The following is a 23,165-nucleotide window of genomic DNA, read 5'->3' as shown; positions in this document are numbered from 1 at the left end:
CGCCACTCTTGGCTCATGCGAAATTGCTTAATGGATCCTAAGACGTCCCTTGGGGTGGACACTGAGACGCAGACACAGAAAAGAGGGGGGCGGGACTGAATTTCACGAATGTGTTTTGTTTTCATTTGCGCTTCTTTTTAAATGCTCTGCGTTTACCCAAGGACTGTCAATGGGAAAAGAGAGTCACTAATTCAAGAAGAACAAAAACAAAACCCAGACAATGATTTAATGCGGTTGTAGGAAGGCGTGAGTGCTGGTTATGCAGCTGATTAACATACGTATGCTGTTGTGCATTAGAGAGAAGAGAGGTGAATGCTGCTCTACCTCCAGGATTGACTGTAAAAGAAAAAAAATCAATCAGTCGTGCTGCTACTAATCAATCTCCCTCTGAATATTACAGCCAACTTAAACAGCCCCGTCCTCCATAAGTGTTTCCTTGGAAACAATGTGTCTACATCTTTCTATATCTCTCTCGATTTGTGTTTTTTTACTGCTAAGGCACAGATTTAAGTCTGTTAGGCAAGATAGCTACATGCAGATAATGTCATTGTGTTTATATTTTCAATTTAGGTGCATATTTATTCTCAGGAATAAGGATTTAGTAAAATAATAGGCCTACGCCACAAGAGCCTTTGGTAACTTGAATTATTTTTTTCTTTTATGCAATGGCTGCAGCAGTAGTATGATAAAAATTGACCAGTGTTCGCTAAATAATTACATTATAATAACTTCATCCATCAAATAATATACTTCATTATCCAAAATGTGATTGGGATTGTTCATACTGTATATAGACTGCTTTAATACAGAATTGATGTGCGGTTACATGTGTATATTTTTACAGTCACTCCAAACCATCCAATCAGATTTCAGATTCTGTTTTATTGTATAGAATCCACCATCTGCATTATGTTGATAATTGATTGTGGTGTGATGGATGCCCTCTGTTGAACGGCCTCAGTGAAGATGTTCGAGTGTTTTGAGATGGTACTGTGAGGGGAAAAAGCCTGACATGATCTTTACAGAGGGTTTGTCAAGGACATTTTGGGATTGAGTGATATGCACTGACAGGCTAACCCTCACACACACAGACTGGCTGGCAAGGTTAACACACTGCACACAGAGGTGAAATAGATTCAATTAGGAGCGGTCCACCCGCCTGATCCTTTTAACACAGCTCTCCCAACGAGAAAGTACCCTTGTCTGCACACTCATATGGGTCAGTCCTACTATGCAGTATTTTTGTGTCTTCTTCATATACAGTGGGTACGGAAAGTATTCAGACCCCCTTAAATTTTTCACTCTTTGTTATATTGCAGCTTAAGGGGGTCTGAATACTTTCCGTACCCACTGTATGTCTTAATATATTAGTGAAAATATTAAACTCACTTTTTTATTGTTTTGTGGTTTTTATTTATTCTTTAGTTTTCTGTAATCACAGTGTTGTAGGAATGTTTGTTTTCTACTTGGGTTTGAAAAGATATTGCCATTTTTTATTTTTCCCCAGGTGTTCTGCACTTACACGGTACACCAGCAATTTAATAAGACATATTCCAGGTACTCCTTAATTTAATTACAATTTTCCTTTCTCTCATTGAAAATTGAGGGTCTATTTCCTAAAATTGAGATATATACATCGTCTGAAATCTGAATAATCTTTCCATTGATGTATGGTTTGTTAGGATAGGACAATATTTGGCCGATATACAACTATTTGAAAATCTGGAATCTGAGAGTGCGAAAAAATTTAAATATTGAGAAAATTTCCTTTAAAACTGTCCAAATGTTGTTTGAAAAAAAGGGGGGGAAAAAAAACTGTCCAAATGAAGTCCTTAGCAATGCATATTACTAATCAGAAATTAAGTTTTAATATATGTGCGGTAGGAAATTTACAAAATATCTTCATGGAACATGATCTTTACTTAATATCCTAATGATTTTTGGCATAAAAGAAAAATCAATAATTTTGACCCATACAATGTATTGTTGGCTATTGCTACAAATATACCCGTGCTACTTATGACTGGTTTTGTGGACCAGGGTCACATATTGTTTTAATTGCTAATGTATTAAGGTCCTTAATTATATCATCAGGAAATTACAGAATATTCGGTAAGAAAACATCGCAAACATCAGAAAACATCAAACATTCTTTGATGTTTTGTGGTATTAATTAGTGTTTCTCACTTTCTGTAACATTTTGAAAGAAGTCTTTTATGCTTACCAAGGCTGCAATTATTTGATCAAAAATACAGTTAAAAAACAGTAATATTGTGAAATATTACAATTTAAATTGTATAAATGCAGTAAAACTGAATTCTCTGCAACCATTACTCCGTTCTTCAGCGTCACATGATCCTTCAGAAATCATTTTAATATGCTGATTTGGTGCTCAAGAAATTATTCTTAATGTTATCAATGTTTAAATTATGAATGTTTAAAAAAATTAGAATTAAGTGCCTAGATTTGACAAAAAATTCTCACAGTTTATTATACCATAAATACCTATTATAAGACCAGCTTTTAGTCATTTTTGAACATTACTAAAGATATCTTTACTTAATATCCTAATGATTTTTGGCATAAAAGAAAAATCAATAATTTTGACCCATACAATGTATTGTTGGCTATTGCTACAAATATACCCGTGCTACTTATGACTGGTTTTGTGGACCAGGGTCACATATTGTTTTAATTGCTAATGTATTAAGGTCCTTAATTATATCATCAGGAAATTACAGAATATTCGGTAAGAAAACATCGCAAACATCAGAAAACATCAAACATTCTTTGATGTTTTGTGGTATTAATTAGTGTTTCTCACTTTCTGTAACATTTTGAAAGAAGTCTTTTATGCTTACCAAGGCTGCAATTATTTGATCAAAAATACAGTTAAAAAACAGTAATATTGTGAAATATTACAATTTAAATTGTATAAATGCAGTAAAACTGAATTCTCTGCAACCATTACTCCGTTCTTCAGCGTCACATGATCCTTCAGAAATCATTTTAATATGCTGATTTGGTGCTCAAGAAATTATTCTTAATGTTATCAATGTTTAAATTATGAATGTTTAAAAAAATTAGAATTAAGTGCCTAGATTTGACAAAAAATTCTCAGTTTATTATACCATAAATACCTATTATAAGACCAGCTTTTAGTCATTTTTGAACATTACTAAAGATACCACATAACAATAATCATACATGTTTACATGCAACCATTCCCTCTTTGCAGCTTGAATATCTTAGTTTAATATATGCAAAAGAACAAGAACTTCCTTAGTGTAAAGAAGAAGGAACCCAGATATTCATAAATCTTGTATTATATCTGTGTAAGACTATAGGTGTTATGATCATGCATATGGCTGCATTTTCTGCATGCTCTGATTAATGGCACCTGCTCATCATAAGCGTATCTGCATATGAATGCCGTGTGGCTATATCGATTCACTCCTCTGTCTATCCCTCTCTCCTCCTCCTGTCTACTGCCAGGGTCATTAAAAAACCCTGCGCTCCCTGCATACAGTCATCATAAATCATAATTGCATGTGCATTTTTCCCCATTTGTTTAATGTTTCTGTCCGGGACAGCAGAGGGAAAGAAAGCAAGCGAGAGAGGGAGATAAAGAGAGAAAGGGTGTTCCTGTGAGAGATTTAGTCGTGCTAGATAAAGCTGTGACGGTGGCTCCCAGCACACCTACCATATGCCACGGGGAACTGCCGGGTTGTGCTGGTATGAAAACATGAAAGCTTTTAGTGACCTGGTGGGCAGCGTATGTATGCCAGCTTCTGTTGAAGCCTAAACAGATGGTACGACTGCACAGTCTACCACAGACGCCTCAGAAACATAGTCTAATCCGTTTTACTATTACATTTCACTTCATCTTTGCTATTTCTCTTCCATTTCTTACTCTTTTGTTTTCCCCACTTTACCCTGATACACTGTCCTTATTCCACTAATCGCTTTTATATTGTTGTTTTCACTTTCTTCCTGTGTCTTTCCACTCTGTGTTGTCATCAGAGGGCTGTTTTGAGGTCTCTTTGGGTTAGTCTGATTAGACGATGCTCCCTGAATGGATTGAAATACATTGACAGTAATGGGAAAGAGAAGTGTTGTAGTACACTTTTGAGTGTATATTGATGCCGATCTGTGATGGCTTGTTGATGTGAATAGAAGAGTTTAGATTTTATAAGCTTGTATACCAGTCAAAAGCTTGGAGTTGGTAAGATTGTTTAAATGTTTTTTAAAGAAGCCTCTTATGCTCAGCAAGGCTGCATTTATTTAATCAAGAATCCAGTAAAACAGTAGTATGGTGAAATATTTAAACTGTTTTCCATTTGAATAGATTAAAAAAAAAAAAAAATTTATTCCTGTAATGGTATAGGTGAATATTTAGGATCATGTTACATGATCCTTCAGAAATACTGATTTGGTGTTCTCTCTTGTTATTATCAATGTTAAAAACAGTTGTGCTGCTTAATATGTTTTAGGGAAACATGACTATTTTCAGGATTCTTTGATGAATAGAAAGTTCAAAAGAACATTGGTTAAAACATCATTAATGTCTTTACTGTCACTTTTGATCATTTTAATGCATCCTTGCTGAATAAAAGTATGAATTTCTTTTAAAAGAAAAAAACTTTTTTCAGTGGTAGTGTATTTCACATGTCTCTGGGATATTTATGTTTTCTGCAATGCAAGGAAACCTAGAGGTCTAGCAGTTTCTTTCTATGTAGTTTCCCGATTAGGATGGAGTTTTCTTGGGGAAAATGCTATGCTGGCTTCTTACTTGACTTTTCCACTTCTCCCTTGAAAACCAAATGGAGGACAATCCAATTTATGCCTGATTCCATCAGACTGCTCTAGAGACATTAGTCTCTGACCCCCTCACACACACGCACACACATAAATACATATAAGCATGCGCTCACACATACATGCACTCACACACAGAGCTGCATGTTTTTAATTTGCAAAATTAGAAAATCAGCCTAAGAATTATTTTATTTTTTGTTTTGTTTTGTTTTGTTGAAATGAGTTAGTTGAGTAATAGTAAGGAGATAGTGAAGGAGAAGCATCCAATAAGTGTTCAGCATACTTTCTTCAGTACTGTTTAAAAAGAATCCCAGGGTTGAACGGTGTACTTAAAATATTACAGTAGATGATTCTGCTAGTGCGAATAAACTAACTTTAACAGGTGTATGTCTATATCCATTTCCCATGAATCATAGCAGTTTATGTTCGAGCCAACCTGTTTGTCTGCTGTCTCCGTCCTCACACTGCCTCTTGTGTTCATGCTCTAGAGCTCTGGGCCAATGCGGATGTTGCCTGCACACAAGATTAGTGAAAGAAGATTATGTTTCGACTGTTTAATTATGGCTATATGTTTTTATGTGCATCTCCATATCCTGTATCGACCATTCTCATAAACATCTGCCACTCTTTATTCTATCGAGAAGGAAAAAGAATTTTGCTCATTTTTTTTCTTTTGATTTTTTAACAGTGCATGTGTCATAACAATAAATATTCTAACTGACTAATTTCTGTATTTAATAATGTATTTATAATATGATTTTAAGTTGCAATGTTTCCCTTACCGTGATGTGTTCTGTCAAAATAACATAGTTAATAGTTATTGTTGCAACGTTAAAATCAAACCGTTTTTTGTTGGTTTTAAGTTACCACAGTTTTATCACAGTTGCAAAAAATGATTGTAGTAACTATAGAATTTTAGTGAAAACTATGGTCATCATGGTGAATATAAGAGGGTTTTTAATATATATATTATCAAATTTATGAAAATGATTTTCTTATCTTTCTTGCATCACAAGAAAATGTGAAAATTAAAACATAAAATTTTTATTATTAATTAAAAAACAAAAACAGCTATGTCTGATTGTGTTGTCGCATTTTATTATGTTAACCGATATTCGTGTACTCCGTATCCTGTTCAGAGGCAGTTGTGCTGCTTAATATGTTTTAGGGAAACATGACTATTTTCAGGATTCTTTGATGAATAGAAAGTTCAAAAGAACATTGGTTAAAACATCATTAATGTCTTTACTGTCACTTTTGATCATTTTAATGCATCCTTGCTGAATAAAAGTATGAATTTCTTTTAAAAGAAAAAAACTTTTTTCAGTGGTAGTGTATTTTGTACCAAAGTGCACTGCATTTAACTTACTGCTATTGTCAGCATAAAAACAAGAGTAGAAAAATGAATTTAAATTTTGAATCACAGGTTCTCATCGTGGACTTTTGAACCCTACTGCTTTTTTTTCCTGTCTTTCAATAATATAAGTTTCTATGATCCACATTGGGATGTGAATTGGTTTTTGTATACAAATATATAAGGAGAGAGACTGCATCAGTATTCAGTTCGTCTAGTGGGATTTTAACCAGCTAATCCAATCAGAGAGCCCCTGGAGTCGCTCTCTCGCCTCTCCATAAACAATAGCATCTGACTCTAGGATCGTTTGAGAGCCCTGGCCCTGGTGCGATGAAGATTTTTGTATTAGGAACAATGGGATCAGACTTAAGCAGCATCTGACTGACAAGGCCATCCACCTTGGCTCACTACTTTGGAGAAGAAATTTCACTCGGTTACAGCTTAAAAGAACAAAGTTCTGAACGATACCTACTTTTTAAGGCATTTTAAGGCATTATAAGCTCTCCTGATGCGAAGCTTGTTTCAAAATATAATCTGCGAAATACCTTGTTTTGCAGCATCATGTTTCCCAGAATGTATTGCAACAAGCTCAAATGGCGGACAGAGAAATGTTACTATACCATATTTTCCAGAACATAAAACATGATTTTTATCATCTGAAATGTGCTGCATCTTATATTCCAAAGGGGTACTCAACAGACGGCCAGCGTTGGATTAGCATTGGATTATAAATATACTTTATTTTTATGAAAATACCAGAGATGGCTTGAAGAACACAGATAAACCATATATTGTCATTCGTGTGTTTACTGTATTCATGTTTGATCAGTTTAAGCGTTTATATCTTCTTTTTATTCAGTCATAGCTATAGCTAGATGCCTTTGCTCATATTAGGGATTTCCTGGAGCGTCAGGAGTTCTATTATGTCTGTGATGTCTAGATGTGTAGTTTCCACGTGAGGGCACCCTCTGGTGTCCAGTATGAAACAGATTACATGTGTTTAGCGCTCAGTGATGTGCACTCCACCCTATTTTGGGCATAAACAGGAAAAATAATCATTTTCTCTAAAGAAATTTGTGAACTCTATTTGCTCAAGAATGTTTTGTTTGAATGTAGAGTTTGTTCAATACTTTTGAGTATGAATGCATTTTTTAAAATTAATATAGCAAAACAAACTTTTAATCCATTTTTTTGTTCCAGATTTTCTTTTTTATTAAAACTGCAAATATTTTCTTTAATAAAGTCTGATGATGCAAATGGTAATTTGTGGCCCTTCGCATTTTATGCGATTTAAATTTCACGTTCGCTTTATGCTTGGTGTTTATAATATACATATACAAGTTATTTATACAGGAACTTAATATATGTCATTTATACTAATATGCTAATTTATACTTAATTTTCAAAATTCTGTTCTATTCTGAATAATGTTACATACATAACAAGAACTAAAATGTAAGTTTGTAGTGTTTATAATGTTTGTAAATGACTTCAACAATGTCATTTTGGCCTAATCCGACTTATAGTCAGGTGTGACATAAATTCAGCATTAAAATGCTGTTTTATTTAATAATTCGGTATTTTTTACTTGTTAGAGTGTTACACTGTAAGCTTTTCAATATGATAACAAGTCTACGGTCAAATGCCTATTTAAACACTATGCATGACCTGTAGAGTAAATCCTCTGTGCAAGAGTCTGTACAGTGGGCTAATGATATCGTCTAGGAGGATAATGCAGGCTGATGTTGTGTCAGAGGGGCAAACGTGCGACATGTCATAAAAATTATCTCTGTAGTTCTCATTGGGTTCTGATGATCTCCACCAACCACCCAGCCAAAACAATAATGCCGTTTGTCATCATTATTAGGGTGAGAAGACACATTGAAGTAGCAATTAAAATATAATTTAGCCCCATGACACGTGTCATCCGCAGAACTTCCTGACCCCTTGAGTGTTGCATTCCACTGGATTTATATCCACACACACGCAGGATCCTTAATCCTTGCCCTAAATATGGCTTCTCTGCATCGCACCTCTGATACCACAAACTGTGACAATTTGTCACCAGCACACTAGGCAGATTGGGCCTATTGTATAAGCATCTATTGTTGTGTGATGCCCTCGGTCTCCGTGGCTAATGCATCGGACACGGTCCCTGCAGGGGACAATGAATAGATCATCCTAGACCTTTATACACATACAGCATGATGGCCTCATAGCCTCGTTGAGCACGCGGGTCAAAGGTTTGTTCATATTAAACTGGTTTATATGTCCATCTAAACAAAGTCCTCAAGCTCCTCTGATCCTGGTTATTTGTTCAAAAGTCTGTTTTGGAGGTTAAAGGATCTAATTGTTTATCTGACAGGAAATCAATGTTTAATCAGTTCTCTTAATCCTTTCCAAGTTGAAATCACCTGTTTTAGGCTGCATCATGTGGCGGTAGTTGAACTCAACAGGCAGGCCTTACACTTGAACATGTTTGTTTGTTTTATGGTTCTTTTTGGAATCTAAGTCATTATGGAGAAAGATTAGAAAGTGTCTAAAGAGTTTCACAATAGTTGAGTAGTTGTAATGGTCGATATCTTTTATAACTCTAAACTTCTTTTTTTTTTCTCTCACAGGATGATGAAGGACAGACCGCACTGCACTATGGTAAGAACAGAACTATGCTGTGGCAATACATTTTTTTATTCTTAAACTTCAAATGGGAGTCATATATGTGACCCTGGACCACAAAACCAGTCATAAGGGTAAATTTTGAAATTGAGATTTATAGATCATCTGAAAGCCGAAAATAAATAAGCTTTCCATTGATGCATGGTTTGTTAGGATAGGACAATATTTGGCCGAAATACAACTATTTGAAAATCTGGAATCTGAGGGTGCAAAAAATATATATATATTGAGAAAATCGCCTTTAAAGTTGTCCAAATGAAGTTCTTAGCAATGCATATTACTAATCAAAAATTAAGTTTTGATATATTTACAGTAGGAAATTTACAAAATATCTTCACGGAACATGATCTTTACTTAATGTCCTAATGATTTTTGGCATAAAAGAAAAATCAATAATTTTGACCCATACAATGTAGGCCTATATTAATAATGCTATTGCTACAAATATACCCCAGCGACTTAAGACTGGTTTTGTGGTCCAGGGTCACATATGTAAAAGGAATATTTTAGTTTAATTCAGGTTGCCATGCTGGCAAATGAAAATAAGAGAATATAACAATTTCAGTTCCATTCCATTCCAATGGACGTCCAAGGAGCAAAGCATTACATGGGGATAAATGTTTTAATACACTTTATTTTAAAAACTATAGACTATGCGTTTAAAATACTGGGATCTTATTTATAACAGGTTGTATTCAATTTTCAATATCTATTTTAACATGACTATGCAGAGCTGGTAAACAGTCATTTTTACATAATACGCATTACTGTGAACACATTTTTTTTAATTGAGAGATGAGACATTATTATACACTGCCATTCAAAAGTTTGGTGTGGTAAGATTTAAAAAAAAAAAAGAAGTATTATTTTAGGCTCTGCAAGGCTGCATTTATTTGATTAAAAATACAGTAAATATTACAATATAAAATAACTGTTTTCTATTTTAACATTTTAATAGGTAATTTATTCCTGTTGATGGCAAAACTGAATTTTCAGCAGCCATTATTTCAGTCTTCAGTGTCACATGATCCTTCATAAATCATTCTAATATACTGTGTTTATGGGCGAGAAACATTCCTTTTATCAATGTTGAAAACATTTGTGCTGCATAATCATATTTGTGGAAACCGTGATTCATTTTTTTTTTTTCAAGATTCTCTGATGAATAGAAAGTTCAAAATGCATTTATTTGAAATATAAATCTTTTGTAACATGAATGTCTTTACAATCAATTTTGATCAATTTAATGTGCCCTTGCTGAACAAAAGTATTAATTTATTTACTTTTTTTTTTTTTTAAATCTCTATGAAATCTATATAAAATGGTTTCAGAATGAAGTTCTTATCCACCTCACCTCAGGTTACAGGAGGAAGGTGTATGTGTGTGTGAGCATGGGTACATTTATCCTCAGCCACACGTGTGGTAAATAGGACCTGTAATAATCACCAGTTGTCCCAGAGGAAATCAACAGTGTTCCTCTGTCATGTGACACTACACATGGGCAGCCTCCAGGCCCTTGTTCTCTATGTGTGTGTGTGTGTGTGTGTTTGCCATCTGTCCTCTCCTCAGGTTGGTCGCATGGCAGGGTGGACGTCTGAAGACGAGCACCCCTTGGGGAGGGGGAGTAGAAAAATGATGGGGGGATGGGATATAAAAAAAAGTGACTAATAAACATAAGCGATGAACTCAGAGAGACGAATAGCACAGAATGAAAATTCATTTCCGCCTCTCCCTGTGTGGGGCCATGCGGCTGACACATGATTAATTGAGGGGTTTACTGCACGCTGTAAATTGTTCTTCTTCTCTACGGCTCCCCAGAGGCGCTAGGGGCTTTACTGCCCAAGGACCCACACGCGTGCTGAAAATAAAATACAGTAACAAAAAAATGGACTAGAGAAAAAAAAATCTAAATGTTTTCCTTTTCTGCTTCCTACTTAAAGTGACAGTTAACCCAAAAATGAAAAATCTGTCATGTTGTCTTAGACCTGTATGACTTTTTAAAAGAGATATTCCATACAGTGAATGTAAATAGAGACTAAGTACAACCATGATCACCATTCACTTTCAATGTATAGAAAAAAGCAGCTTGGACATTCTACATCTACTTTTACATCCACAAAGGAAGGTCATATGGGTTTTTCTAACAACATGAAGGTGAGTAAATGATGACTGATTAAAAAAAAAGATTTTCATTTTTGGGGCAAAAATTCCTTTATGAGGTCTTGCACTTACATTTATTTTTCTTGCTAGTGGAGCTTGCTAAGGCAGTAATCTTTATTAGTACATTTACATTTAATTATTTAGCACACACTTTTATCCAAAGCTTAGATATAGAGAAAAGCAATTTATCATATTATTTATCATACTACATTAACTGTACCACAATACTTAATTTCTTTTCTTATTTTATATATATACTTTTTTTTACCTGTTTTTTTTTTTTTTTTTTTTTTTTTTACATGCCACATGATAAAACATGAAAAAAAAATCACAGATCTGCTGTTTAAAATATTTGGGTCAGGAAGATTTTATTTTTTTAAAGAAATTAATACTTTTATTCCACAAGGATACATTAAATTGAGCAAAAGTGTCAGTAAAGGACTTTTACATTGTTACAAAAGATTTATAGTTCAAATAAATGCTGTTGACTTTCTGTTCATCAAAGAATTCTAGAAAAAGGTATAGTGGTTTCCACAAAAATATTAAGCAGCACGACTGTGTTTAACAATAATAAAAAAATGTTTCTTGAGCAGAAAATCAGCGTATTAGAATGATTTCTGAAGGATCATGTGACACTGAATACTGGAGTAATGGCTGCTGAAAATTCAACTTTGCCACGTCAGGAATAAACTACATTTTAAAATATATTCGAATAGAAAACAGTTATTTTAAACTGTTATAATATTATTGTTTTTACTGTATTTTTTTTATTAAATAGTGTAAGAGACTATTAAAAATCTGGCCACTCTTAAAGTCCCCATGAAATCAAAATTAAAGTTTTTTGGGTGTTAGTATCAATATGTTAGTCTTAAGGTTATCTACACTGAACAAAATTAATAACTCAACACTTTTGTTTTTGCCCCCATTTTTCATGAGCTGAACTCAAAGATCTAAGACTTTTTGTATATACACAAAAGGCATATTTTTCTCAAATATTGTTCACAAATCTGTCTAAATCTGTGTTAGTGAGCACTTCTCCTTTGCCGAGAGCACTAATCCATCCACCTCACAGGTGTGGCATATCAAGAGGCTGATTAGACAGCATGTTTATTGCACAAGTGTGCCTTAGGCTGACCACAATAAAAGGCCACTCTAAAATGTGCAGTTTTACTGTACCCACTCAAGTCGGTTACAACGACGAACTGCAGTCAGGTCGAGACCCCGATGAGGACGACGAGCATGCAGATGAGCTTCCCTGAGACGGTTTGGCTTTACGGAGCTCAACGGCTCTGAACGGCTCTAGCCCAAGCTGTGATATAAACGAACGCTATTGGCTATTTTAAAAAGGGGCGGGGCTGCTTGATATGTCGCGCCCTGTCTTCCCGTTTCAGTTAAAATGACGTCAACACATAGAGTAACGCTGCGTGTTTCTAAGCATTTCATGGGACCTTTAAGATGGGCTCTTATGACTTTGGCCAGTGAGCATCCACTTAGTAACAATCTACAGTATCAACCACATGGCAACATGCTCAGAACACTCTTGTACTTGCCTTCTCTTTCACTCTCCTTCACTCTTACTCTTTCTCGTTCCCTCTCCCTTCTGTTATAATATATTATAATATAATATATATATAATTTTTTTTGTTACTGTATTTTTTATTAAATAATCGCAGATATGATGAGCTTAAGAGACACTTAAAAGTCATACCAGCCCTAAACATTTAAACGGTAGTGTACACTGAAGTGGGACCTGATCCATGTATCATAGAGACTTTGCCCTCTTGAGCTGGGCTCTCTTGACTTTGGCCAGTAAGCATCCATTTAGCAACCACATAGCAACATGCTCAGAACACTCTTGTACTTGCCTACTCTTTCTCCTTCTGTCTTATTCTTTCTCTTTCTCTTTTCCTCTCCCTTCCCTCATTCTCTCCTGGTCAGGGGTCTGAGGTTAAAAGCCACTCTTGTCACTCAGGGTTTTCCTGCTGACATCAGCCACTCACCTAAGAGAAAGAATAAGGAGAGCGTTTTTCCCTCCTTTTTAAAAGAAGGCAGTAGTTGACATAGACGTGAAAAAGCACTCAAGCTTAGAGGAATGTCCCTGCATCAGCGTGGCAGGCAACACTAACTGGGTTACAGGAGTGCCGCCCCTCCCAGCCCTGCAGCCTCCTAATGGGGCACAAATGCAAGCGTGCTGCTCAACTACACATTCAGTCTTCATACGTACTGTAACAATTACTTTAAGTGTACGAGAGAGAAAACAGGACTGAATTAAGTTATTTTTAAGGTGGCATGTTACCTAAGAACTGGTAGCAGTGTTATTTTAGTATCATTGAGGTACTATTATACTTTTTAAACATTTTTTATTAGTTTTTATTTTAATATTTTGTTTTCATTTTAGTTTTAGTAAGTTTAGTAATTTTGTAAAGCATTTTTTAAAATATATTTATAAAGTTTTTATTTTTTTATGTCCGTTTTTTAATTTTTTTATTGCCTTGACATCTAGCTGAAATAAACTACATTTTTATAAGTATTTTATAATAAGTAATAAGTATTTAGAATATATAATTAGTATTTAATAAGTATTTTTATTTCAATTAATGTTTTTTCTTTAATGAAATAGTAAGACATTTTGTTATAGTAACAATTTTTTTATTATTGTTCAAATATTAATTACCTATAATGACTATAACTAATTACCTATAACAACCTATAATAAAATGATTTTATTTAAATTATGAAAAAAAAATCTTAAAATATTCTATCATCTATATTCTGTATAATTTTGCAGTTACTGTAAAATTCTATTAAATTATAATTTTATTAGAATAAATTAAGTTTTTTTTTAATTTACTTGAGAAAATAGTCACATTTTCTGCTAAAGTGCTGTTCTAACAGTGTGTCTGACTGACTCCCTTGCAAAAAATGCAAATATACCCAACATTATATTTTTTCTTGTGTTCTCTCTCTCTCTCTCTCTAGCCTCAGCTTGTGAGTTTGCAGAAATAGTTGAGTTACTCCTGAAGGCCGGAGCTGACCCGTTAATCAAAGATCAAGAAGGCTCCCTTCCAGAGGAGGTGACAGAGTCTAGCGCTATCTCCTCTCTCCTGCGCCAGTACACTGCTCCTAAAGGCTAAATCTCACTCTGTGAAATCTCACTCCACCAAATCAAACCAAACCCACATGATCAAGTTAAAAGTTCATACAAGCTGTGCTCCTCATCCAAATGCTACATGCCTGCTGTCAAACTGACACTAGTTCCAGAACTGAACTCAATCAGTTCAGCATTCTAGAACTATTATCATTGATTCCATTTGGCTCTGAAGCACAGATGTTATACTTTCAAACAGTTAAGTTCAGACAACCTGTCCTCCCCCATCCTAGAATGGTACATTCCAATGAATGTGTTACTGTTGTTACTATTAAAGACATGGAAACTTATAATGGTGTCTCATTTTTTACTTGTTTGCTACTTGTTTTAAATTTACCAAAAATGGTAGATGTAAAGGAATGTGCCGATTATTATATATAAATTATGTAAGTGATTCCAAAACTGGGGGGAAACCTTAAGGAATTGAGGTTTGTTAAGCATACAATGGATTTAATGGATATTAAAACCTCTTTTTTATTGTCAGTTTAGACATTAAAGATGCAATAGTTACAGTACATAAAAATTTAACATTTACTCACCCTCAGGCCATCCAAGACATAGATGAGTTTGTTTGTTTATTGGAACAGATTTGGAGAAATTTTGCATTGCATCACTTGCTCACCAATGGATCCTCTGCAGTGAATGGGTGCCATGAGAATGAGAGTCCAGACAGCTGATAAAAACATCACAATAATCCACAAGCAGTCCACATGACTCCAGTCCATCAATTAGCATCTTGTGAAGCGAAAAGCTGCCTTTTTTGCAGAAATCCATCATTAAGGGGATTTATCTTTAAACGAATATTTCTGGCTAAAATCCAAAAAGAGACAGCTGTTCGGACTCTCATTCTGACGGCGCCCATCCACTGCAGAGAATTCACTGGTAAGTGGTAAATTTCTCCAAATCTGTTCCAATGAAGAAACAAACTCATCTACATCTTGGATAGCCTGAGGATGAGTACATTTTAAGCACATTTTCATTTTTGGGTTAATTATTCTATTATTAATTAAGGGGTCATATGATGCTGCTAAAAAGAACATTATTTGGTGTATTTGGTGTAATGAAATGTGTTTATGCGGTTTAAGGTTCAAAAAACATGTCTGCATTTGTGATCGGAGAAATGACAAACTACAAGTGCTACTAACTCGCGTTTGAATCGTCAGTGGCAAATTCTTTCAGTCTGGCAAAATACAGTCTGTGAGTCAAGAGAAAGGAAAAATTTAAATCGCATCATATGACCCCTTTAATAGTAAATGTAGCACAATTCTATAGTACATTAGTTTTTCTACTCATTCGTCTCTGGAGGGTAAATAGCATGAAGTACCTCTGATCAGTGTCTTCATTCTGTTATCATTGAATATTTGGTTGGTGAAGCTTTATTTGAATTTTTATGCTTTAAAACAACAAATACACTGGGTGACTTAAAGTGTTTTTTTTTTTTTACATTTTCGAATCCGCCAACACATAGGAATCCTCAAATTTTATTTTACCCAAAGCTCTACAGCTGATACACATTTGTTCAAAAACAATGGGATCACTATGTCTCAGAGTATGATGTATTGATCAAGTGGAGGAATGAGAAACATTAGCCGTGTTTGGGTCTGTAGAGCTGCATCCCTCCTCGAGAGCAAGATCCTCTGTCTGTCGCTTTAGATATTCCATAGACGGGCAGGAATTATGGTATCGGTTTGTTTGTAAAGGCTGTTTGTCCCTTATTCCAGTAATTTCCATAAATCCGCTGGAGTTGGGGGAGGGTCAATGCTGCTGACGGCATCCTCCGTGGGCTTGTCTGCACGACAGTGACACTAAGCCCATTACGTTTCCATTATGTGCCTCAATTTCCCCCTGAGCTCTTCACTTTGACACGGACTCCTCTAAAATCATGTCCCATATTGCTCAGCTTTCTTTACTTAACGTTTATGCATTTTTACAAGTCGCCTCTCTGGATGCTTCCCTAACACCATTAGTGGCAGATGGTGGAGGTTTGTTACTCTCACTCTTCTTTCACTGTCTGTCCCTTTCACTTTCTCTCTTTATGTCTGTCTCTTTCTCTATTCAGCCGGTTGTCCAGCTTATAAATGGAATGGCATGTACTGGGCTACTCTTAATGCAATGCGTTACTCCACCCTCACTTAGAATTTGCCAGCCAGCAAAAAATGCTGAAAAATATCCCACTAATATCTCAAAAAAAAAAAAAAAAGGCTGTAGTAGGCTGACATATTTTTGTAAACCAACCCAAAAGTGTAATTACGTTTAATGTCACCAACAACCTCTATAGTCCCATTTAGCCAATTGTTAACAATGGTTTTACTGATGTATTAACCAGAAACCCATTCAAAAACCCACTGACTTCGAGGCGATGGAACTGGAAGAGCTAAAATGCAAACTCACAGGCGCACTATGCACTTATACACTATGTACATATGCACTATGTAGGCTACTTAACCGTGTAGTGTATGAAATAAGTAAGCGTACTGAGACGCACCTAGGCTACACCGAATATTACTAAATTTCAAACCACTGGATGGTGCATTGACCAATCAGAATCAAGTATTCCAGAGAGCCGAGTAATAAACATGAGTTCCAGTCAATTAAAGGCTGAGGTCATTCTGGTGCATTGAGTAGGCTATCAATTTGAGCACAGCTTCTTTATTACATCAAATGCAAATGAGAATACTGCCCACAAAGTTACACCTCTACAGTTATACTAACACGTGACCGTTTGTCCTTGCAAAATGACCCTTTCTTTATTTGTATGGCTGTTGAATTAAAATGCCAAACAAGATGCCAGTGAACGGCATCATACTCAAGAGAAAAATGCAGCCCAGATTAAATTTAGGCTGAATAACTATTTGCATGTTAATTTATTCCTTCTCACCCGGGAGGCTGGTGAATCCTTGGCTTCAGGAAGTTCGTAATAAAAGCTCGCAGATCGATGATAATGGCATTTGCGCTTGTGTTTGTCATCTTTGCAAAAGCAACAGTGCAGGAATTTGCTCAGATTTATATGTATACTAGTGCTGTAAGTGGCGTGTAAATTATCCCAGCTGTCTTTGTCGCTGTTTATCTTTGTAAGACTGAACTATTAAAGGCCGTACATTAATGGCCGCGGCAGCCCCAATCAATGGCTGAGTGAAATCAGCTTGTTTGTGGCGCGTTTCTCTGCTATTATTTTTTTCAGTTTTTTTTTTCATAAATATTGCTTTCATACCATTATATCGATACGTTTCCTATGTTTTCCAGTTAAGCACAGTCTAAAATATAACCTAACCATATTAATACTATAATTTTATTGTTTTAGATAACACATTTTGCCGCCTTTATGCTTAATGGGATAGTTCAGGCAGTGGTTTTGAGAAGCATATAACGTCAAACGTTTAATTGCACCTAGTGGTGTCTAGGCTATATACGTGATATATATCCATACATAAATATGTCGTTTTTGGTACATGGAATGCGCATTCCCATACAAATCGAATCCTCACATCAAAATCCACGTGTCCAAATTGTACTGCATCTTTTGCCTGTTGTATTTTACTCACAGTTGTGTTTCTGGCCGTTGGGAACGTCGGGCAGCCTGTTTGTCCTCATTTCACAGAGTAGTTTACAATTAGGTAACATTTAGAGGATTAGGGAAGGTTTGACTAAACAGCAATCTGCTCCAGTCTATGGAAGCAGAAGGATGAGCGTGTGGAGCCGGCGAACAGATGTGCGTCTGATGAAAGTTCCACATGTTTGTGTGTGTGTGGCGGCCGGGCTTTGCAGAAATGTTATTCCTTTGTTCCCGTAAAACCAAAATATATATACACATAGATGTTTTTGTAGTTAATAACCGCGAATTGATTTGTTGACGTGCACAATAGGCTACCACCAATTTACAAAACAATAAAAAACCTGTTGCTTGGAATATGCAAAGTGTTCAATATTAAAGGGGTCATATGATGCGATTTAAATTTTTCCTTTCTCTTTGGAGTGTTACAAGCTCTTGGTGCATAAAGAAGATCTGTAAAGTTGCAAAGACTAAAGTCTCAAATCCAAATCCGTCACACGCTTGAGGAATTTGGCCAATCACAACGCACTGGATAGCTGGCTAATCAGAGCACACCTCGCTTTTCAGACCGATTAGTTTTGTAAAAATCGACGCGTTTCAGAAAGGAGAAACAATAATGTACAGAATGTGTAAAATAATATGTTTTTTAAACTTTAAACCGCATAAACACATTTCATTACACCAAATACACAAAATAATGTTCTTTTTAGCAGCATCATATGACCCCTTTAAAACACTCCTGTGCGATTTATATTGCGAATACAATGAAGTAATTCAGGCAGCTAGAGCCCCTCATAAACACTTAAAAACCTTGCTTGGTCAATTCCTTTATATTTTGCGACCAAATGCCAGATTTAATTGAGATGCCATCATTAAACATGGTGACATCAGTAGTTGAGTTTAACGACTTCATGGTTGCTCAACACAAAGCCAGTGTTGTGACATTATGCATTTCTTATATATATATTAGGGAATTTTTTATTTATTTGTAATGTATTTGATTTTTTGAATGGAAATCAAATAATTTGCTACAAAAACAACTATTCTGTGTTATACTAAGCTGTTTAACTTTACATTCAAGATCAATAAAAGCATGTGAAGTAAATAAAAAAGAACATCGAAGTAACCCAAAGACGATTCGGCTTTATTTCTCCATATAGATTTAACTGTACACAATTCATACCATTGGACAGAAGGCATATAGGACTAAATTCAGTGCTCTTTTTTTTTTTTCAAAGATCCATAGCAATAAATAGTGCTCATGAAACAAGACTGTCGACACTTTTTGAGACTTTACAAAATTTACAGCCATTAAGACTCAACATAGATTCAACAAAACATTATTTGTGAATGGTTATTTTTCTTTTTTCTATGTTGCTCTTTGTTAGCTTATATGTTCACTCTTTCATCTTTACTCAGTTTGCCATTATGTGGGTCCAAATTTTGCCACAACAAATTTTCCTCATGTTTACAATTGTATCACCAGTTTTGTAGTTTTACATCAACTCACTACACTCTCTCCCATGATCCAACTCTTCATAATACTGACATTGGTACCCATAATAGGAATAAATAACACTAAATCCTCATAGTTGTTGCTTAAATGTGTCAAATAAGAAAAAAAAATACAGTGTAAATTTCCCTTTCACATGTTTTGCTTGATAATAATTGGTTAGGCCATTAAGGTACTTGTGTCTGTGTAATAGAAATCCACTTGTCATCTGCTCTGATATCCATTTTTGCTCATGGAGCAATGTGTAGGAAACAAATGGCAATTGAAAAACAAAGGTATTTTGATGGTAATATAAACCTTATCAATAATAAATATACTGGACTGTACCGGAAATAAATATTAACTTTAATTTTAATCTTTTAAACTATTTATTTTGTTTCATTTTGAGCTAAAATGTCTGAAGTTAACAGAAAAACATTGAACGGACAGGGACCATTTTTATGACAACTCAGAGCAGTGCATGCGGATTCATCCTTATTAAAAATAATTTTTATCTATTCTTCAGACCTAATGTGAAGGGCCATCTCTAGTAGAGCCGTTTAGAAAGTTTTAGCCATTAAAATCCCAAACCCTTGTAAGTAGGAAAGATACACTTGTGCCACTTGTTTAAATATCTCTCCTTGTTCGGTGCGCTCCTCTCTTTCCCGTATTCAGCCTGCCATGTGCAGTCGAGGAGGAACATACAGTAAAGTGCGTCGCCGACGGTTCTCTTCCTCATTCGGAAACATGCATGGACCCTCTTGTTCTCAAAAACGTGGTGGATCGTGATTGTTTTTCCAGGGTGGTCTGGGGTTTGAACGCCATTCGCAGCTGCACGCCATTTCATGCTGGAAATCGTCCAATCCAGTTTTGAGAACAATGAAAAAATATGAGTTACAAAACTATGATACAGCGCAGACATTCCACGGCGGGTTGCTCGTATCAGCGCGCCATTCAGCAAGGTCAAGCCACCGTGTTAAAGTAGGTGCCGTTTTGGGCCTTGCCGCACAAACTTCACCAGTTCTGGGAAAGATGTCTATAAAATCTTCAAATTTCTTGTCCATAGTACCGCACTTTCCATTATGACCTTTGACCTCAGAACTGGGAGTGGTCCATTTCATCGAGCCACGAGGCAGGGCTGGTGGGGAAGTCTGGGTAGCCCGTGCTGCTTCCTGTCGACAGGTCAGAGGTGGGTCCGCCGGCCATTGCTCTCAGAGCTTGACCTACATTGGGCTGACCGCCCTGACCCATGATGCCGTCCATATTGAAGCCTAAGTTGTTGAGCAGCGGGGTGTGGCCTGGGAGGGAAGTGATGGATGAGGGGGACTGTGGCAGGCCGTAGGGACTTCCTGACCGCAGGTCATGGTATGGCTGCCCACCCCCCTCCAGGGAGAAGCTCCCGTTAAGTATGTTGCCGTTCGTGACGTCTCCGACGCTTCCGTACAAGCCGTTAGCATGACCAAGGTCTGACAGGATCTGGTCTTCTGTTGGAGAGAGCAGACAAAATCAGTTTCAAGATTGTTTCCAAAAAAATACAACTACACTGGAAAAAATTGTTGTAGATACAATTTTCACTCAGAAATCGCTAGTAAATTTCACAATTATTTAGAAATAAATGCAAAGAAACACTGGATTAGAATTTTCTTGTAAAACTTTGAAAAAATAATTTTCTTTTCAACAGTTTGGGGTCAGTTAGTTTTCATTAAAAAAATATTATTTTATTTAGCAAAGATGCATTAAATAGATCAAAAGTGACAGTAAAGACATTTATAATGTTATAAAACTTTCTATTCATCAAAGAATCCTGAAAATAGTTTCCACAAAAACATTAAGCAGCACAGTATATTAGAATGATTTCTGAAGGATCATGTGACACTGAAGACTGCAGTAATTTCTGCGGATAATTCAGCTTTGCCATCACAGGAATAAATTACATTTTTAAATATATTAAAATATAAAACAGTTATTTCAAACTGTAATAATATTTCACAATATTACCATTTTTACTGAGCAAATTTGATCAAAAACATTTAAAAAAAACTTACTGACACCAAGCTTTTGAATGGTGGTGTATAGATGCTCTTACACATAGAAAAAGAATTGCAGTTATGACAAAGACCTCATAAATATCCTTTTTAAAAAAGAGGGTTACATGCTTCTGTAAATATCTGAGGCGCGATGAGCATTTGTGATTTACTCTCCGTACGCACAGGAGGAGTTCTTTCAACAACAACAAAGGCCCTGTGTGCTTCCTCTCTAATCGACTAAAAGCTTCACCAATTTTATAGAGTTTGTGCATCGCTGCTTTCATTTCTCGTAAACACGGCTCTAGACTTTTATGAGTTCTCAAAACGGGTTGACAAAAATGAAATAATCATTAAAAAAACACATAGCAGAACCAAAAACCTCATTTGTATATTCCAAACAATCCACCAAGTGGCATATTTTCAAAAGGCAAAGGAAATGAATGAATGAAGGGAAATAAAAGAAGAGAGAGAAAGACAAAGCAAGGCATCGTGGGAGATGTAAATAGACTCACCTCTGAAACTAAGTTCGCTATCGCTGAGTCCTGCATCATCGGCTGAGCTCTCCTTCTCCGTCTTACTGGACCCTCGACTGCGTTTGACGCTTTTGTAGAACTGACCCCAGCGGTGCCGACCAGCGTCCTTCTTCAGCCGTTTCTCTTTTGCTCGCCTGTTTTGAAACCACACCTGTGGATAGACAAGCCTCAGTAAAGACACCCATTTAATCATATAAAACACTTAAGCTTGAAGTCTGACTTGTAGTCTGACCTGCACTACTCTCATGTCCAGGCCCGTTTCTGAGGAGAGCTGCTCGCGCACATGTCGTGCAGGCTTAGGTGAGTTCTTGTAGGCGCTTTTGAGCGTCTCCAGCTGTTTGGCTGTGATGGTGGTTCGTGGACGTTTTGCTCCTGTCTCTGAATCATCTGTAAAAGTCAAATTTGAAGAACTTATTACAATTTTCATTACTGTGCTGCCATTGATTGGTCAAACTGCCCCACTTATTTGTGGCCCTGGAGCACAAAACCAGTCATAAGTAGCACGGGTATATTTGTAGCAATAGCCAACAATACATTGTATGGGTCAAAATTATTGATTTTTCTTTTATGCCCAAAATCATTAGGATATTAAGTAAAGATCATGTTCCATGAAGATATTTTGTAAATTTCCTACCGTAAATATATCAAAACTTAATTTGTGATTAGTAATATGCATTGCTAAGGACTTCATTTGGAGTTTTTGTTTACATAATATGTGTGTGTACTGTGTATATTTATTATGTATATATAAAGACACACACATACAGTATATATTTAGAAAATATTTACATGAATATATTTATATTCATATAATTTATATCATATATAAATATATTTAAAATATAAAAATAACTTATTTTTCTTAAATATATACACGCATGTGAGTGTATTTATATATACATAATAAATATACACAGTACACACACATATATTATGTACACAACAACTTTTATTTTGGATGCGTTGCCCAGCACTAATATTATTACAATTTAAAAACAATACATTGTATGGGTCAAAATTATAGATTTTTCTTTTATGCCAAAAATCATTAGGATATTAAGTAAAGATCATGTTCCATGAAGATATTTTGTAAATTTCCTACCGTAAATATATCAAAACTTAATTTGTGATTAGTAATATGCATTGCTAAGGACTTCATTTGGGCAACTTTAAAGGCGATTTTCTCAATATTTTTGAGATTTTCTCAATATTTTCAGATTCCAGATTTTCAAATAGTTGTATCTCGGACAAATATTGTCCTATCCTAACAAAAAACTAATTGCGATTAATTGCATCCAAAATAAAAGTTTTTGTGTACATAATATATGTGTGTACTGTGTATATTTATTATGTATATATAAAGACACACACATACAGTATATATTTAGAAAATATTTACATGAATAT

General features: G+C 35.5%; 2 protein-coding genes across 4 annotated transcripts in view; one reads left to right on the top strand and one right to left on the bottom strand.

Annotated features, from left to right (window-relative positions):
* The window catches only part of LOC107755300 (acyl-CoA-binding domain-containing protein 6), a 34,870-nt gene extending 20,434 nt beyond the window's left edge, over window positions 1-14,436 (top strand). For both annotated transcript variants that reach the window (XM_016572049.1, XM_016572050.1), the window contains 2 exons: window positions 8,794-8,824; window positions 13,988-14,436. In XM_016572049.1, the coding sequence (XP_016427535.1) occupies window positions 8,794-8,824; window positions 13,988-14,142 (186 nt within the window). In that variant the 3' untranslated portion in view covers window positions 14,143-14,436. The remainder of the gene's footprint in view (window positions 1-8,793; window positions 8,825-13,987) is intronic.
* Window positions 14,437-19,417: 4,981 nt separating this feature from the next.
* The window catches only part of LOC107755297 (LIM/homeobox protein Lhx4-like), a 12,829-nt gene continuing 9,081 nt past the window's right edge, over window positions 19,418-23,165 (bottom strand). For both annotated transcript variants that reach the window (XM_016572045.1, XM_016572046.1), the window contains 3 exons: window positions 21,991-22,145; window positions 21,738-21,909; window positions 19,418-20,682 (listed from right to left, as the gene is read on the bottom strand). In XM_016572045.1, coding sequence (XP_016427531.1) covers window positions 20,294-20,682; window positions 21,738-21,909; window positions 21,991-22,145 — 716 coding nt within the window. In that variant the 3' untranslated portion in view covers window positions 19,418-20,293. The remainder of the gene's footprint in view (window positions 20,683-21,737; window positions 21,910-21,990; window positions 22,146-23,165) is intronic.

This window comes from Sinocyclocheilus rhinocerous, unplaced genomic scaffold (genome assembly GCF_001515625.1).
Source record: "Sinocyclocheilus rhinocerous isolate Xijiao unplaced genomic scaffold, SAMN03320098_v1.1 scaffold2637, whole genome shotgun sequence".
NCBI classification, from domain to species: Eukaryota; Metazoa; Chordata; class Actinopteri; order Cypriniformes; family Cyprinidae; genus Sinocyclocheilus; species Sinocyclocheilus rhinocerous.
This window is presented reverse-complemented; position numbering and strand designations above follow the sequence as displayed.